Genomic DNA, 18,458 nt, shown 5'->3' on the forward strand with positions numbered 1-18,458 from the left:
TCGATTCCACTCAAAGTATACTTTTTTTACATTCTTACCAATAAGCTTGGAATTACTACTTCTTAATCAACTACAGTATATATGGACATTTAAAAGTATCAAGACATCTAAAAATGCGTTAAGTTACTTTTAATTTGTGCCCCTTTATTTATAATATAATTCTTCGTAAAATATAAAGTGGAAGCGGAACGTCATTATTACAAGCTCTTGGGCATTGGTATGGACTTAATAATAACATAGATGATCTATTTTTATTAAATATTAGTAACGCCATCCGCAAAAAGCTTTAAACAGACAGGAGTGGAAGGAGGGTAGGGAGGCTTTTGCCCAGCAGTGGGATGATCATGGCTGAAATCGAAATATAACGCCATCTATTATCAACTCGTAGAACTATGCAAACCGCACACAATACAGACATTTGTTATGGTTCTCCCATGCGACAATTTTAAATGTTATCATAATGTTTATTTCGTAAATGAGTTTACTTCATCTGTAAAAAATAATATAATTTTAAAGGAGAAAAGGTTTTATATTTTTATACTCTTTTTTCAATTTCTTTTTTATTATAATTACTGGCACAATCTTAGTAAAAAAATATTTTGGATGCCATTAAATCTGTAAAAAAAGATTTATTTATTTTTAATTTTGATGGTATTCCTAATGGCTATATTAAAATATTGAACCTGCCAGTATTGTAAATATAATTTTTTTAGTCGATTTATTATGCAAATAATCGACTAAACAGATTCGATGACATGTCTTGACTCTATGGTTAAAAAAAAGTAAAAAACGTAAATTGCAAATGGCTTCGAAAGTCGCTGTGATTTTAGTTTTTCGTTAGTGAATTTAACGTTATAATATTGTATTTCTAGTGTAAAGTGAGTGTAATACAAAATTTGGCGCTGAAATAAACAAAGTAAGTGTATAAATTAACTAAAAACATGTTTATTTTTAGTTAACCGGCGTCTGTTTACCACGCTGTCTCATAGCTTGTATCAAATGTATTTTGTGAATAATTTTTGTGAGTTGTGTAACGGTAATCGGTGAATCGATGTGTTTGATTTAGGAGGCGGTCAGCCATGTCGCTGCCGCCGTATCTGCTGGGGCCCAACCCCTGGGCCACAATGATGGCGCAGCAGCAGTTGGCGGCAGCTCAGCAGGCCGCTCTGCAGGCCCACGCCGCCGCCGCTGCAGCTGCGCCACCGGTGCCCCCGGCCCAGCCACCCAAACCACATCATATACCGGAGGAGAAGATAAAGGAGAAAGGTATGTACTGTTAATACAAACATCTTCATTTTTATAGGTTATTTTTATTATGCCGATACTGTGATGATTTTCTCTTTACAATTTTTGTGTTTGTCGTTTGTTGTAGAATCTAGATTGAAGAAATTCTAAACTATCTGTGGTTGTTATCCTAACTAAGCCAAACAATGACCAAAATATAGACAAAGGTTACTGTATTATATTAGGTGTATTTAATAAACACCCCAATAGTAGCTATGGTTCTGTAATAACTAATATGAAACAATAAAGTGAACTGAGCTGATTACTTCTCTATTTCTGATACTAAATACAAACTTTAGCATTGTTAACATTTACTAACATAGTCTAGTAACATTTGTTTTCCATCCATCCCACATATTAAGAAGCTGTTGAAGGATTGAAGAATTCTATATTCATCTGAGGTTCATAATATGCCCATGATAATGATAGTTTTGCTATAGTCAAGCAATAAGGATTATTAACTTAGTATCAAGTATCCAAAGCTACTCACCTCCTATGGTGACATCTTCTTATCAGAAACTCCTTTCTCTTTTATATTATTCTTTAAGTTTGTGGAACACACAAATGTGTTACATATAAAACAGCTTTAGTTTCACTTAAGCTTGTTTGTTTTGTTAGAAACTGATTTTGGTATTAATTTGATGGTCAGGCTGAGGTATTTTCTTATTGCATGTTGTAGCTGCATGTCTCTAACATCATAAAAAAAGTGTTGTTACCCCCATTACACACCTAGTTTTGCTTATTAAGATAAAAGTAAAATAATTTCCTGTGGGGAAAATTGAAAACTGCAATTGATATTCTTCTCCATCCTATTACTAGCGGAGAATGCTGTTATTGCAAACATTTCTTTTTCAATGTTTCATAATATTTCACAACACATTATTTTCAATTATGATAAAAGGTAAAGATAAATTATTTGCAATTCAAAATTCTTAAGGTTCTTGATAACAAGGTATTTTAACTAGTAGTGTGTGTGACTTGTAAGGTAATGAACTCTTTCTTTTGACACTGCTAACCTGTAGGATGTGTTGTTAAGCAGTTGATTTTTGATTGAACTTTTTGTTTATTTCTTTTCTGTCTAGCCCAAAAATGGATGCAACTCCAATCAAAGCGTTTTGCGGAGAAACGAAAGTTCGGCTTCGTAGATGCGCAGAAGGAGGACATGCCTCCAGAGCATATACGTAAGATCATCAGGGACCATGGTGACATGACTAGTCGCAAATATAGGCACGACAAGAGAGTCTACCTCGGAGCTTTGAAGTACATGCCTCATGCAGTTATGAAGCTGCTGGAAAACATGCCTATGCCCTGGGAACAAATTCGCGACGTCAAAGTCCTCTACCACATCACTGGAGCCATCACCTTCGTCAATGAGATCCCCTGGGTGATAGAGCCAGTCTACATCGCCCAATGGGGCACCATGTGGATCATGATGCGTCGTGAGAAGCGTGATCGTAGACACTTCAAGCGGATGAGGTTCCCTCCGTTCGATGATGAGGAACCTCCTCTAGATTACGCTGACAACATCTTGGATGTAGAACCTTTGGAGCCTATCCAAATTGAGCTGGATCCTGAGGAAGATGGAGCCGTCGCGTCATGGTTCTATGACCACAAACCGTTGTTAGGTACAAAACACGTGAATGGCTCAACATACAGGAAGTGGAACCTGACTTTGCCGCAAATGGCGACACTGTACCGTCTCGGTAACCAGTTACTGACTGACTTGGTAGACGATAACTACTTCTATCTCTTCGATTCGAAGAGTTTCTTCACTGCGAAGGCGCTCAACATGGCCATCCCTGGAGGGCCGAAGTTTGAGCCGCTGGTGAAAGATAACTCTGCGGGCGATGAAGACTGGAATGAGTTTAACGACATCAACAAGATCATTATCCGTCAGCCAATCAGAACTGAGTACAGAATCGCGTTCCCGTATCTGTACAACAACTTGCCGCATTTCGTACAACTTTCTTGGTAAGTATTGATGAAACACTATTAAGTTTTATAAAGATCGTCATTTAAGATCAGGTACTAATGAACAATTTCTTAATAGGTACCACACACCGAACGTAGTGTACATCAAGACGGAAGATCCTGACCTTCCCGCCTTCTATTTCGATCCCCTCATCAACCCAATCTCTCACCGCCATTCCGTGAAGTCCTTGGATCCTTTGCCTGAAGAGGAAGAGTTCCTGTTGCCTGAAGACGTGTCTCCATTCCTGCAAGAAACTGCTTTGTACACAGATAACACGGCCAACGGAATTGCTCTGTTGTGGGCACCTAGACCTTTCAACATGAGATCAGGTAACATAATTTAACGATGTACAACTATTATCTTGGATCTTTTAATATATGTATAATTGTCTAATTAATGTACATATATTAAATCTCAAATTGACTATGTAACTTTGTTCAAACATAAATTAGTATTTTTAAACCTCTATTCCTTTGTAGGACGTACTCGGCGCGCCATCGATGTGCCTCTGGTGAAGACATGGTACAAAGAACACTGCCCACCTGGACAGCCTGTCAAAGTGAGGGTTTCCTACCAGAAACTCCTCAAGTACTATGTGTTGAATGCTCTCAAACATAGACCACCAAAGCCACAGAAGAAGAGGTAAGTTGCCATTTCATTTTATTATTGCCAAACTTATATATTATAACAAAGGTAAATATTTGTTTAAGTTCTTAAAAACATGTAATAACTATACTTGATTGGATTAATTTTGTTTGTTTTTATGAAGCTTGTGTGTATACTCATTTAAAACATTTTCCTCTTTAGATATTTATTCCGCTCCTTCAAATCTACGAAGTTCTTCCAAACCACAACCCTAGACTGGGTGGAAGCCGGCTTGCAGGTGTGTCGCCAAGGTTACAATATGTTGAACCTGCTCATACATCGTAAGAACTTGAACTACTTGCATTTGGACTACAACTTTAACTTGAAACCTGTCAAGACCTTGACCACTAAGGAAAGAAAGAAGTCCCGGTTTGGTAATGGTGAGTACAGTCTTATACTATAGTGTAATATTTTAAAGTTCATTGAGATTAAAAATTATACAAATAATGAATGTATTATTGGAGGTCTCTTCTAACATAACCTATAACACATTGCGGCTTGCATTCTTGAGCCATTGGATATCAGCTCAGCAGTCATTTGACTGATTATTTAAACAGTTACTTATGGCTTAAATTCCATTTATTCAAAGTTATTATTAATACTTATTTTACAAATAGATAGATTAGAAAACCTATTAGAAATCCTAAGTTACAGTTTACTAACCAACCTCTCTTTCAGCATTCCACTTATGTCGCGAGATCCTTCGTCTGACGAAGCTGATAGTGGACTCACACGTCCAGTACAGACTGAACAATGTGGACTCGTTCCAACTGGCTGATGGCTTGCAATACATCTTCGCCCACGTGGGTCAGCTGACAGGCATGTACCGTTACAAGTACAAGTTGATGAGACAGATCAGAATGTGCAAGGATCTTAAACATTTGATCTACTACAGGTTTAATACTGTGAGTATTATTTTATTACTGTACCCTTAATTAAATGTAAAGCAAACTCATACTAAGGTTACTGTTTGTGCTTTGTTTTTGTTCGTCCAAAAGTGTATGTTGAAATAAAGTTCGTTATAATATTATGAGTGATGCAGTATCACATACATAAAATGTATAACTTACTGGTGAAATTGAATGGTCTTGGGATGTTTGAAATATTTCAATCCCATCCTACTTATGCATTACTTGCAGTATGACTCAATTTAAACTGTATTTGTTCCATCATAGGGCCCAGTGTCCAAGGGTCCTGGTTGCGGTTTCTGGGCGCCAGGCTGGCGAGTGTGGTTGTTCTTCATGCGCGGTATCACGCCACTGTTAGAGCGCTGGCTCGGAAACTTGCTGTCCAGGCAATTCGAAGGCAGACATTCCAAAGGTAAGTTATCAATTGTCTCTTACTGTGTCTTATTAGAGAGTCACTTTAAGTCTTTGACTGCCAATAGAAAACTGTTAGGCAAATCCTCCGCTGACGTCTGTCACCATTGACCATCACGGCGTACAATATTGGTTTACATATTCAGGTTTACCTAAAATGCATTTAATAAGTCAAGTAGCTTTACCAAATAAATCAAGATCATAACATTTGTTAATCAAATAATAATTTCTTTTATTTCTACACAGGTGTTGCTAAGACTGTAACGAAGCAGCGCGTGGAGTCTCACTTCGACTTGGAGTTGCGCGCGTCCGTGATGCACGACATCGTGGACATGATGCCGGAAGGTATCAAGCAGAACAAGGCCAGGACTATCCTGCAACATCTGTCCGAAGCCTGGAGGTGCTGGAAGGCCAATATTCCTTGGAAGGTAAGAAGAGATATTTAATTTGGTACTTGTAGTGCTTTGTTACTTCAAGTTGAGCCTTTTGATTGTAATTTATAAAAAAATATATATAGGTAAATTGTACACTACTTGACATTGGGTATTTCTTTGCAAAACTTGTAATATTAATTTCAAAAATCATTATCATTATCTTCATCAATCATCAGATTATTAGAATGGAGTCTAGTGCAACTTTTAGATTCAAAATTATCTTTACAAAGAACACTACCAGTTAATACTCAGCTCTAGCTCCTAAACAAATCGGTAAAGAAGAGAAAATATTAACACAATAATCTTTCCCCAGGTACCCGGACTCCCAACACCAATTGAGAACATGATCCTTCGTTACGTGAAAATGAAGGCGGATTGGTGGACAAACACAGCACACTACAACAGGGAGCGTATCCGACGTGGTGCCACCGTTGACAAGACTGTCTGCAAGAAGAACCTCGGACGACTCACTAGGCTGTACCTCAAGGCTGAGCAGGAGAGGCAGCATAATTACTTGAAGGTAAGCTGGATTTTGTGGAGTGGTAATGTTGCATCTAAAGAGTTGCTAGTGTGATGAAAGTTGTTAAAGTATTCGTAATAATGTAATTTCTGAGAGTAAAAATGGGATTTATTTCTCGCCTGTAAACTGTCTATTAATTAAATTTGTATATAAACTAATCCTTTATTCTTTCATAGGATGGTCCCTACATTTCACCCGAAGAAGCTGTAGCCATCTACACTACGACAGTCCATTGGCTAGAGTCCAGACGCTTCGCTCCCATTCCATTCCCTCCTCTGTCCTATAAACACGACACCAAACTCCTTATTTTAGCACTGGAGCGACTAAAGGAGGCTTACAGTGTCAAATCCAGGTTGAACCAAAGTCAGAGAGAGGAATTGGGGCTCATTGAACAGGCGTATGATAATCCTCACGAAGCCTTGTCGAGAATCAAGCGTCATTTGCTTACCCAAAGGACTTTTAGAGAGGTATGTAATATGACTTGAAAGTGTGATTTTTTTGGTGATTCCCACATGATTTTCTACTATGTCATGTAACTTTGTGGTAAATAGAAGCTTAATTGCTTTTACCAAGATAAAAATATGCAATACTAACTTCTATCAGGGGCTTCGCACGCGTTCCGCGTACACCTGTTCCAAATTTTATATCAATCCATTTGCTGTTTTGACGTGAAGTAGTAACAAATAAACATACAAACTAAAACTTCTTCCTTTTACCAGGTCGGCATAGAATTCATGGACCTCTACTCGCATCTAGTCCCAGTTTACGACGTGGAGCCTCTGGAGAAGATCACGGATGCATACTTAGACCAGTACTTATGGTACGAGGCTGACAAACGAAGACTGTTGCCTCCATGGGTCAAACCAGCGGACACTGAGCCTTCTCCACTACTGGTGTACAAGTGGTGTCAAGGTATGTAGTCAAATTTGATATTATTGGTATTTATTATTGTAGTTTTAAGTCTGGAATATGTAATATTTGCCAGTAGATTCTCTAGTAGTTAGTTTAAGATTTGGTGTTTGAATTGTGTTTTGTGATTGTATAATGTTTTGTTCGATACTGAGGTAACTGTTAAGAAGTCTGCCTAAAATACCTTTCCTTAATTGTAATTTAAAATATGAATATATCATCTGATAAAATACGACTTGAAGAAACACCGCCACTTTCAACTTGGTGACTGCCCAAGGTGTGCGTTGTGGCAAAGGAGATCTGCTCAGTCGATCATCCCCTTGTTACAAACCTCACCTTGGTTGGTCGCGTTATCGTCAGCTCCAGAAGAGAAAAGAAGACCTTTGGTTGCAATAATTGTGTTCATTTTGTATTTGTAAGCTACTTTTACAGAAGATATCCTTTAAGGGTTACGTAGAAGCTGTTAATTCCTATTTTTTAATCATATTATCTGAAAATCTATTGTATAACATAAGCTATTGCATTATTTCACTTAACATCTGAATCATATTTATTCAATGAACTTATACTTACATTATACACTTCTTTTAGGTATAAACAACCTACAAGACGTATGGGAAGTCGGTGAGGGTGAATGCAATGTCCTGCTCGAGTCTCGTTTCGAGAAATTGTACGAGAAGATAGATCTGACCCTACTGAACAGACTGCTGCGTCTGATCGTCGACCACAATATCGCTGACTACATGACCGCTAAGAACAACGTTATCATCAATTATAAGGTATTGTATTGCAATTAAATTAGTATATAAACTGTTTCGATTTTAAGTTAAAAGAAATAACAAACTTTCCAGGATAATTTTGTTACACTTCAATTAATGGTGTGTAAACTACTTACGTATATAATAACGTGCCTTTTGTCCTTTGAAGCTACAAGCACAAGTGTGACATTCTAACATATTTAACATCAATACTAGGTACATATGTAACATCAACATGAGGTAGTGTAACAAAACTAGTAGTAGTGCTGCAAAGTATAGTACAAAATATCTTTAAAATCTATCACACACATTTACAATCTCACATTTTCTTCCAGGACATGAACCACACAAACTCCTACGGTATCATCAGAGGTCTCCAGTTCGCTTCCTTCATAGTGCAATACTACGGTTTAGTGCTGGACCTGCTAGTCCTTGGTCTGCAGCGAGCCAGCGAGATGGCCGGCCCACCACAGTTGCCCAATGACTTCCTGTCTTACCAGGACAGGTCCACGGAAACTGCACACCCTATTAGATTGTATTGCCGATATGTGGATAGAATTCATATATTCTTCAGGTTTGTAATGTTACATTTGTTATGCTATGTAAAGAATAAAATTAATGCTAAGATTCTGATTAATATGATGTGATAAATAATCATAATAAATGTATTATTGTGGTTAAATTATTGAAAATTCCTTTTTAGTCCTTTCTTCCCTTAATATTTTAAACATTTTCTTCTTCTATCTGTCTTTTTAGTTACTAAATATAAGATTGTTCTAGTTATAGTACAAATCAAAATAAAGTCTCTAAATATATGGTATGTCCCGTAGGTTCACAGCAGAGGAAGCTCGCGACCTAATCCAGCGGTACCTGACGGAGCACCCGGACCCCAACAACGAGAATATCGTCGGCTACAACAACAAGAAGTGCTGGCCCAGGGACGCGCGCATGCGACTCATGAAGCATGATGTTAATCTGTGAGTAATTAACTGTAAAACTTTCTATAGCTACTTCCATAGGTCACATCATAACTTTATGGTTTAACTAAGTCGTTTGTATTGTAAAGTCTGACTGTACAGTTACATTGTAAGGTGTGTAGAGCAAACAGTTGAACTATACAGTTTTAACAGAATCAAATTAAGAATAGAAAAAAAACTGTACAGTTTAAACTGCACTAAAAATCGTAAAGTCTATAGTGTGCATTAGACTAACCAAATTACAGTCAGTTACTTTTTAATTCGATAAAATAATTATTACTATGAAGTATAGAGAGTGTTATGAAGTGTTAAAAATCATTTAATTTTTATCCAGTGGTCGCGCCGTGTTCTGGGACATCAAGAACCGACTTCCTCGCTCAGTTACAACCATCCAATGGGAAAACAGCTTCGTTTCTGTATACTCTAAGGATAATCCCAACTTGTTATTCAATATGGCTGGATTTGAGTGCAGAATTTTGCCCAAGGTAAGAGACTTTTAGATTTTTTTTGTAAACACGCAACTGTTATATTATGCCTTAAATATTATTATTGAAATAATAGTAAGTACAAAGAATTACCCTGTATAATTTGATTCCATCCCATCCTTCACAGTTTAAATACAAGAATAATGTTTAGGGACGTTCATGTTTCGCTTTATAAAACATCAATAGTACCTAAGCCTATGTTTAAAATGAACAAATGCAGTACAAAGTTGTACTAGTGACTACTTACCACCCTACGAACATCATACTTATCTTCATCTTCACATCACCAGTGCCGCAGCCAACACGAGGAGCTGTGCCACCGCGACGGAGTGTGGAACCTGCAGAACGAGGTGACGAAGGAGCGCACGGCGCAGTGCTACCTGCGCGTCGACGACGAGTCGCTCGCAAGGTTCCACAACAGGGTGCGCCAGATACTCATGGCGTCAGGGTCCACTACCTTCACTAAGATCGTCAATAAATGGAACACGGCGCTTATTGGTGAGATATTAATAATATTAATATTTAACTGCCTTTCCTACACGTAGTTTCGTCTGTGGTACTAAATTCTTCATGAGTAAATTGCAATTTTCCACAAAAAACTACCTTAATTCTCTGTTGAGAACAGAATCGTACAGATTCAGACTTTATTAAATTTATTTATAAAACCATAAATGAGTATAGATTCTAGTTAGATTATTTTTTTTAACTATGTATCTTCTCTTCACAGGTCTAATGACATACTTCCGTGAGGCAGTAGTCAACACACAGGAGCTCCTAGATTTACTCGTAAAATGTGAGAACAAGATTCAAACTCGTATTAAGATCGGTCTCAACTCCAAAATGCCTTCCCGTTTCCCGCCCGTCGTGTTCTACACGCCTAAAGAGTTGGGCGGGCTTGGTATGCTGTCTATGGGACACGTTCTCATTCCACAGGTAAGATTTTATTATTGGTATAATTTTGTATTGTTAGAAAATGTAAGATTTGTGTGAAGAACATGTTCTTTTTCTTCTTGTGTATTTATAAAAAACAAATAAGCAGACTGATGCTGACAACTTTAGCTCTTGATCAGTTAACGAGCGCCGCGAAAAAAATCTTATCTTACTTTTAATTATTATAAATAAAACATGTCCGACTTGAGTATCACCTCAAGTCCTGAAATATCTACGCGACTATGAACTTAGTACGAATAGTGTATAAAATGTGGTATATCTTCAAAATACTAAATTACTGTTTACCTCGCCAACAGTCTGACCTCCGTTGGTCGAAACAAACAGACGTAGGCATCACTCACTTCCGCTCGGGTATGTCACACGACGAGGACCAGCTTATACCCAACTTGTACCGCTACATACAGCCGTGGGAGGCCGAGTTTGTGGACTCACAGCGAGTGTGGGCCGAGTACGCGCTGAAGAGACAGGAGGCCAACGCTCAGAACAGGTTTGATGTCAAGATATTTAGTATTTTGGGATGTTTTCTTCTAATCAAGTTGAATATTTCTTTTCGGAAAGTAATACATGGTAATTTTCTATGGTATTTGTATGAAATTGCATGTCGGGAAGTCATGACTTTAGAGTCAAGTTGCGTTCATGAATGAGCTAGCTGAATATGTAACAAAAGTTTTAAATGAGGTACTGATATCGTTTTTAAATGCTCATATAGAGGTGGAATTTATTTACTTTTGATCGAGAAGACATCTCAATTCTGTGCTTATGTACAATATGATATGATGAACCGCGTAGGGGTCCTGAAACCAGAGAGTCCCTGTGCTCTGGGGCGCCACTAGTGAGTGACGCTTGCTGATCGCACTGACGTCACTACTGGTGGCGCTGATATAACGCTAACTGATCATATTGCACACAAATAATAAAATCCTATTAATATTACAAGTAAAGATAGTAAGTAATGCAATATGTTCGTTTCAGGCGTCTAACGTTAGAAGATCTGGAAGATTCCTGGGACAGAGGTATCCCGCGTATCAATACGCTGTTCCAGAAAGATAGGCATACGCTGGCGTATGACAAAGGATGGCGTATTCGTACTGAGTTCAAACAGTATCAGGTTAGTGGCTGTTCTGATATATTTTAAATCTAGTTAAAAGTCTACTTCATGATATTATAATTGGGTAATCCTCAGTCAAAAATAAATTATTACAACTTTTCAATACAATAAAATATTAAAAAATAATCACACTCTCATTCATAAATTTGATGAACTATTTAATTTTCGATTTTTTCTAGCTAAATTTCTAGAAATAAGTCTGCTATTTGACGTCAAAAATTTATGACGTCATAACGCACTATTTCATACAAAGTTCATAGAAAATATCGTTTTTGACGTTTCGAAAAAAGTATTGAATTTGACTAGTAGGAAACTAGCCTATTCTGTAATGATTTTTCACATGTCTTTGATACTATAACTACGCACTGAAGATATTTTTTCATACAAGATCACACTAAAAGTAGTATATTTTTCTCACAGGTCCTAAAACAGAATCCGTTCTGGTGGACACACCAGCGCCACGACGGCAAGCTGTGGAACCTGAACAACTACCGCACGGACATGATACAGGCACTCGGAGGCGTCGAGGGCATCCTCGAGCACACACTCTTCAAGGGAACTTACTTCCCTACGTGGGAGGGTCTCTTCTGGTGAGTGACCCTCATTTTAAACATTTTTGTGTAATTTATTCGGTGCATAGGAACTTGGTTCCAATAGAAAAAGTCACACCAATAGGGTGCTCCAACCCTTTGCATAGCATGTGCATAAAAAACGTATCGAATATTCTGATCCATATCAAGTCTGATTCCGCCAATTTCGATTTCGTCCTCATTTGATTGTAACTAATTAGAAATCTGCTATGACTTGTGTAGGGAGAAAGCATCAGGTTTCGAAGAATCCATGAAGTACAAGAAGCTGACCAATGCGCAAAGATCCGGTTTGAACCAGATCCCCAACCGTCGGTTCACGCTCTGGTGGTCGCCTACCATCAACAGAGCTAACGTGTATGTCGGTTTCCAGGTAAGAATAAAAACTACATACTTGTAAAAAAGTTTTTTTTCTTCACACATTGGAATAAAATGTATATGGTTTTAACACACAATAATTTATTGACAGGTACAACTGGACTTGACGGGTATATTCATGCACGGTAAGATCCCCACACTGAAGATCTCGCTGATCCAGATCTTCAGAGCTCACTTGTGGCAGAAAGTCCACGAATCCATCGTCATGGACTTGTGTCAGGTAAATACATTTTAGTCTACATTTCTTTTTTCTATGGGCTGCTAGTCAACCTCGTCGCGCCAGAGTAGTCTGCGTTGTGAAGCTTTTCTTTAGAATCTGAAAAAAGAAAAACTAAAGTACATACTATTAAGTATGTATTTCGGATTACATCGATAGCATGGAATTTGGGTTTCTCCCTTTTTAATTAGGGTTTATAAATACAAAAAGGTTGTTAAATTTTATTTGTCCTTTTCTGACTCCTACTACTTACTGACCATGTTATTTATCTAATTTTCCAACTAACCATCTTGTTCATAGGTGTTCGACCAAGAGCTAGACGCGCTAGAGATCGAGACGGTACAGAAGGAGACCATCCACCCTCGTAAGTCGTACAAGATGAACTCTTCCTGCGCCGACATATTGCTGTTCTCTGCGTACAAGTGGAACGTGTCCAGACCATCGCTGCTGGCTGATACAAAGTAAGACAAATTACATTATACCTATACATCATAATTTCGATTAATTATCGTTGTTAGAAGTGCTTCATTTCTAAATAGAATTTCTAATGTCATTGCACAGTAAGGGCTACTTACTATCCACGTTACCACACGGCGTGGCATAAGCACGTCGTATCTAATAACAAAATTTGCCTGCATCATTTGAAGGATGCATGCATTCGTCAAATGTCGCAACGTGGACAAAAGCTCTAACTGTGTACACAAGATTGTTTACTTGCAAAAAATATCATTACTTATAATTTATTTTTCGAGCAGAACGTATAACGGTATAGCCAAAAAATATTCTTAAAACATCTCCTTTCTCTACAGAGATTTAAAAAGATAATTAGATTAATAACAAAATTACAAACAACTCACCATATCTTCCACTTGCAGAGACACAATGGATAACACGACAACCCAGAAGTACTGGCTGGACATACAACTCCGGTGGGGAGACTACGACTCCCACGACGTGGAGAGATACGCGCGCGCCAAGTTCCTCGACTACACCACCGACAACATGTCCATATACCCGTCGCCCACTGGACTGCTCATCGCCATCGACTTGGCTTATAACTTGCACAGGTTTGTTTCTGTAATTTAGATGATAATTAGGGTAAAGGACAACATTTAAGTGAAGTTATTATAAGATGTTATATGGTATATAATCTAACATTTTGAGATTTAAAACCTACGTAAGAAATAGTAAGAATATACATTTTTTGGCAATAAAATTTAGTGTGAGTGCATTTAAAAAACTAATGCTAAAGCTAATCAGTCTGTTATATTTCCACCTAAAAGTATTTTAATCTAGCAGTGAAATAACTGTACATAGAAATTAATGCATAAAATAATATTGACATGTAAAATATAGACTTTAGTTTTTTCTGTCATACTAATAATCATATTACTTGCAGTGCATACGGCAACTGGTTCCCGGGTTGCAAGCCTCTAATCCAGCAGGCGATGGCTAAGATAATGAAGGCGAACCCCGCTCTATACGTACTTCGCGAGCGAATCCGTAAGGCGCTGCAACTGTACTCTTCAGAGCCTACTGAGCCATACCTCTCCAGTCAGAACTACGGAGAGCTGTTCTCTAACCAGATCATTTGGTAAGTACTCATTACACTTTTACTGTGGAAAATACTCATTACTTTAAACCGAGATTTTAGAGAAAGAAGTGAATAACCCAACAGATGAGTTGGTTAATATTAAATTAGTATTTAACTTCAAAGTAATTAAGTCTGACATCTGTAGCTTTTTTGGTATAAGAGCGTAATGTATCACTCTCTTGTTCCATAATATAAATGTAAAAAAATATAATTGAAATTAAATCTGTAACTTGTCTCTCCAGGTTCGTCGACGACACCAACGTATACCGTGTGACGATCCACAAGACGTTCGAAGGTAACTTGACAACGAAGCCCATCAACGGCGCCATCTTCATCTTCAACCCGCGCACTGGACAACTCTTCCTCAAGATCATTCACACTAGTGTATGGGCTGGACAGAAACGTCTTGGACAGGTAACGCGTAACACATTTTATTAGGAATTTAAAACTTAACCCGTTGTCTGTCGGAACGCAGATCTACGCGAGACACAATGTGTTTTCTATTGTGTCTTATATACCAACAGACAAGGGGTTAAAATGAAAGATTAAGCTGTAGAAAAAATGTAGAATTATGTTGGTAAAGTCAACACTAACTTCTTACCTTGTGTTGTTTAGCTCGCCAAATGGAAGACTGCTGAGGAAGTAGCAGCTTTGATTCGTTCCCTACCAGTTGAGGAGCAGCCGAAACAAATTATCGTTACCAGAAAGGGAATGTTGGATCCTCTTGAGGTGAGTAGAAGCTAACATCACGCGATATAGAGCAATTTTCAATATGATGGTAATGAAATATCACTTTTATCATTTAGAGCATAAATCTTCAACTAAAACTTACTATTTCTAACACAGGTGCACTTGTTGGACTTCCCTAACATCGTAATCAAAGGCTCGGAGCTCCAGCTTCCGTTCCAAGCGTGTCTCAAGGTGGAGAAGTTCGGAGACCTCATCCTAAAGGCCACGGAGCCACAGATGGTGTTATTCAACTTATATGATGACTGGCTCAAGACAATCTCATCATACACTGTAAGTAAAAGAACATTATCCTGAAATAACTTCACAAATTTTGCACAATGTTAAATGTTAGATGTTGCCTGCTTGTCTAGAGCATCACTTTGCTAATAATAAAGATAATACTCGTTATCATGGTGGTCTTATTGTACCATCTATAATTTTATGACAATATGAAATGATGAATCGCGTAGGGGTCCTGAAACCAGAGAGTCCCTGTGCTCTGGGGCGTCGCCAGGGAGTGACGCTTGCTGATCGCACTGACGTCACTACTGGCGGCGCTGATATAACGCTAACTGATCATATTGCACAAGAATAAAAGAAAATAATAGAACCATGAAATTTTATAACTTATAGCCATTTATATTTTCGTAGGCATTCAGTCGTCTGATCCTCATCCTACGTGCTCTCCACGTGAACACGGAACGTACCAAGGTACTCCTGAAGCCAGATAAGACCACACTGACCGAGCCACATCATATCTGGCCCACTCTTTCCGATGATGACTGGATCAAGGTTGAAGTACAGCTCAAGGACCTCATCCTTGCTGATTACGGCAAGAAGAACAAGTGAGTTACATAAAGCATATTATTTATTGTTTGAAATATTTTCATGCATATACTGATGAAATGAAGTGAGAATCTTACATTTATATTTTCTTGTAAATTAAATGATTCTTTTATTTCTAGCGTCAACGTGGCTTCCCTCACCCAATCTGAGATCCGAGACATTATCCTGGGTATGGAGATATCGGCGCCCTCAGCACAGCGGCAACAGATCGCCGAGATTGAGAAGCAGAGCAAGGAACAGAGCCAACTGACTGCCACCACCACTCGCACCGTCAACAAACATGGAGACGAGATCATTACTTCTACTACCAGCAATTATGAGTCACAGACATTCAGGTGAGGTTCTAGCTGTAGTCAACAGTTCTTACACAAGTCTTGCACATATACAAACTTAAGATTTTATTTTGGTAACCAAGCCTGTTGTAGAATATTGGTATTTTATAATTAAATAATAAAATTATTTCAGCTCAAAGACGGAATGGCGTGTGCGTGCTATATCAGCTACAAACTTGCATCTCCGTACGAACCATATCTACGTGAGCTCGGACGACATCAAGGAAAGTGGCTACACTTACATTCTGCCCAAGAACTTGCTCAAGAAATTCGTCACCATCTCTGATTTGAGAGCACAGGTATGATTTATACACAAGATATTATATTTTTATTTCTATTTATATACTGCAATAGATCTTGCTAAATTATCTGAAATTATGTGAATTTCCGAACATTTTTTTCATTCATTTAAACGAGGGCGATCGCGAGCTTGGCGAAACTTTGTGAGACCAAGGGAACCCAATAATTAAGACTTTATTGCAATCAAGGTTGATCATGTAATCTTTGAACAATGATTTCCAGATCGCGTGCTACCTGTACGGCACGTCCCCGGCGGACAACCCCATGGTCCGCGAGGTGCAGTGCTGCGTGGTCCCGCCGCAGTGGGGCACGCACCAGGCCGTGCACCTGCCGCGCCACCTGCCGCGCCACCCCGCGCTGCAGCATCTGCAGCCCCTCGGATGGATGCACACGCAGCCCAACGAACTGCCGCAACTCTCGCCGCAGGTACCTGGACACACACTTCTATATTTATTCCTACTATTTAGCGGTAGATAGAGACAAAATTTTGGTTAAAGCTCTATAAAAATTAGTCAAATTTCTATTGCAAGTAACCATTATATCTACATTATTGGTGAACTGTCTTTCAAATATTATTGTTTTTTGTACACTACAACATAACCTATTCCGATATTTATATCAGCAACTTATAATTCACAGGACATTACAACCCATGCAAAGATAATGGCAGAAAACCCATCCTGGGATGGCGAGAAGACGATCATAATCACGTGTTCGTTCACACCTGGCTCCTGTTCGCTCACGGCGTACAAACTGACGCCCAGTGGGTATGAGTGGGGAGCACGCAACACTGACCGCGGGAACAACCCCAAGGGATACTTGCCCAGCCACTACGAACGAGTCCAGATGTTGCTCTCCGATAGATTCTTAGGATACTTCATGGTGCCTTCGCAAGGAAGCTGGAATTACAACTTTATGGGTATGTATTGAAGATGGAATTATACTTTTATGTTAATTTAATGATTATTTTAAATGTAACTTTCTCACAAAATTAAATTAAAGACTGACTATTCTATATACAAAATTATGTTGCTTTTCCACTTCTTGTTTTGAGAACCTAGTTTTTCCACTTATTTTAACTTCGAAATTCTCAGTAAAAGCGAAATCGTATGCCCTAAATAGCGATAAATTCGTGCGATTTTACGTTATTGTCGCATTACTCAAGTCTAAAGCAAGTAATCTTTGTCCATAGGTGTGAGACACGATCCAAATATGAAGTATGGCGTCCAGCTCGGCAACCCGCGCGAGTTCTACCACGAGGTGCATCGTCCGGCGCATTTCATGAACTTCGCTGCGATGGAAGACGCCGCCGCACCCACACTCGCCGCCGACCGAGAAGACCACTTCGCATAGACTTTTAACATGATTAGTAATAAGGGATTTATTAGTGTAAATAAGAAAAAATAAATTTTTAATAATTTGATATGCTGCATTTTATTTATACACATACATGACACCCAGACTCAAACAACAATTTGTCGATTCCACAAATATGTAGTTGCTCCGTGGGACGTCTACGCGGACGAACCCGCTACGTCACGCGGTAATAGCCACCGCGCCAACTATTTTAATAAATAATAACCTAATGACTACAGGGACAGGGTAACGAGTATAAAAGGGTACTGCGCGTTTGTTACGAGTTTATGTAACAACATCACGCTCCTTATCCTGTTGTTCCTATAAAGAGGTAGATAGAGGCACATAATTATATCGCCAGTCTTATATATTATGTGCTTTATTTATGAATGAAAAGATTGGTCACGGTTTCAGATCTCGTGGATACCATTACTATACCGAGGGGTATCGAAAAAGGTAGCTACCCTTCCCTTGTTTGGCAATAACTCTACGACCAGTGCGACCATAACCGACTCTGTATTACCGATTCTTAAAAAATCTTTCAAGAATCGAAAGTACCGGGACCCGTTGCTCTCAATGGGCCAACAAAGTAGATGTTTGTATAAAAACTGATATTCACTCGAGTTTTTTTCAAATTAGGAGTATCATGCGAATTATATGCCGTTGTTTTATTTGTTTCTTTTTATTCCTTGAAGTCATCTTAAAGATGTTTTCCATAAATATTTTGGCAATTTCTGAACTGAAACTTCATTGTCAC

At 38.5% G+C, this 18,458-nt stretch overlaps 1 protein-coding gene across 1 annotated transcript; it reads left to right on the forward strand.

Moving 5' to 3' along the window:
• The first annotated feature begins 784 nt into the window (after positions 1 to 784).
• On the forward strand, positions 785 to 17,768 carry LOC118269132 (pre-mRNA-processing-splicing factor 8). Its single transcript, XM_050702073.1, has 35 exons — positions 785 to 916; positions 1,067 to 1,266; positions 2,367 to 3,255; positions 3,335 to 3,585; positions 3,736 to 3,898; positions 4,064 to 4,281; positions 4,580 to 4,806; positions 5,077 to 5,221; positions 5,467 to 5,648; positions 5,968 to 6,174; positions 6,351 to 6,641; positions 6,894 to 7,086; positions 7,675 to 7,862; positions 8,177 to 8,415; positions 8,672 to 8,818; positions 9,153 to 9,303; positions 9,594 to 9,801; positions 10,031 to 10,236; positions 10,551 to 10,741; positions 11,227 to 11,362; positions 11,783 to 11,952; positions 12,175 to 12,322; positions 12,419 to 12,547; positions 12,845 to 13,005; positions 13,420 to 13,611; positions 13,944 to 14,138; positions 14,381 to 14,552; positions 14,754 to 14,867; positions 14,985 to 15,158; positions 15,519 to 15,712; positions 15,833 to 16,048; positions 16,179 to 16,344; positions 16,568 to 16,771; positions 16,985 to 17,264; positions 17,538 to 17,768. The coding sequence occupies exons 2-35, from the start codon at positions 1,080 to 1,082 to the stop codon at positions 17,696 to 17,698; spliced, it is 7,095 nt and encodes a 2,364-aa protein (XP_050558030.1). The 5' UTR covers positions 785 to 916; positions 1,067 to 1,079; the 3' UTR covers positions 17,699 to 17,768.
• Positions 17,769 to 18,458: the final 690 nt, after the last annotated feature.

This window comes from Spodoptera frugiperda, chromosome 2 (assembly GCF_023101765.2).
Source record: "Spodoptera frugiperda isolate SF20-4 chromosome 2, AGI-APGP_CSIRO_Sfru_2.0, whole genome shotgun sequence".
In the NCBI taxonomy this organism is placed as follows: domain Eukaryota; kingdom Metazoa; phylum Arthropoda; class Insecta; order Lepidoptera; family Noctuidae; genus Spodoptera; species Spodoptera frugiperda.

Excerpts from the sequence above, each read along its gene's own strand:
- LOC118269132 (XM_050702073.1), top strand. The coding sequence starts at position 1,080 with ATGTCGCTGCCGCCGTATCTGCTGGGGCCCAACCCCTGGGCCACAATG. Across the intron at positions 8,819-9,152 it reads ATGAAGCATGATGTTAATCT|TGGTCGCGCCGTGTTCTGGG; the intron begins GTGAGTAATTAA and ends ATTTTTATCCAG. Across the intron at positions 13,006-13,419 it reads TCGCTGCTGGCTGATACAAA|AGACACAATGGATAACACGA; the intron begins GTAAGACAAATT and ends TTCCACTTGCAG.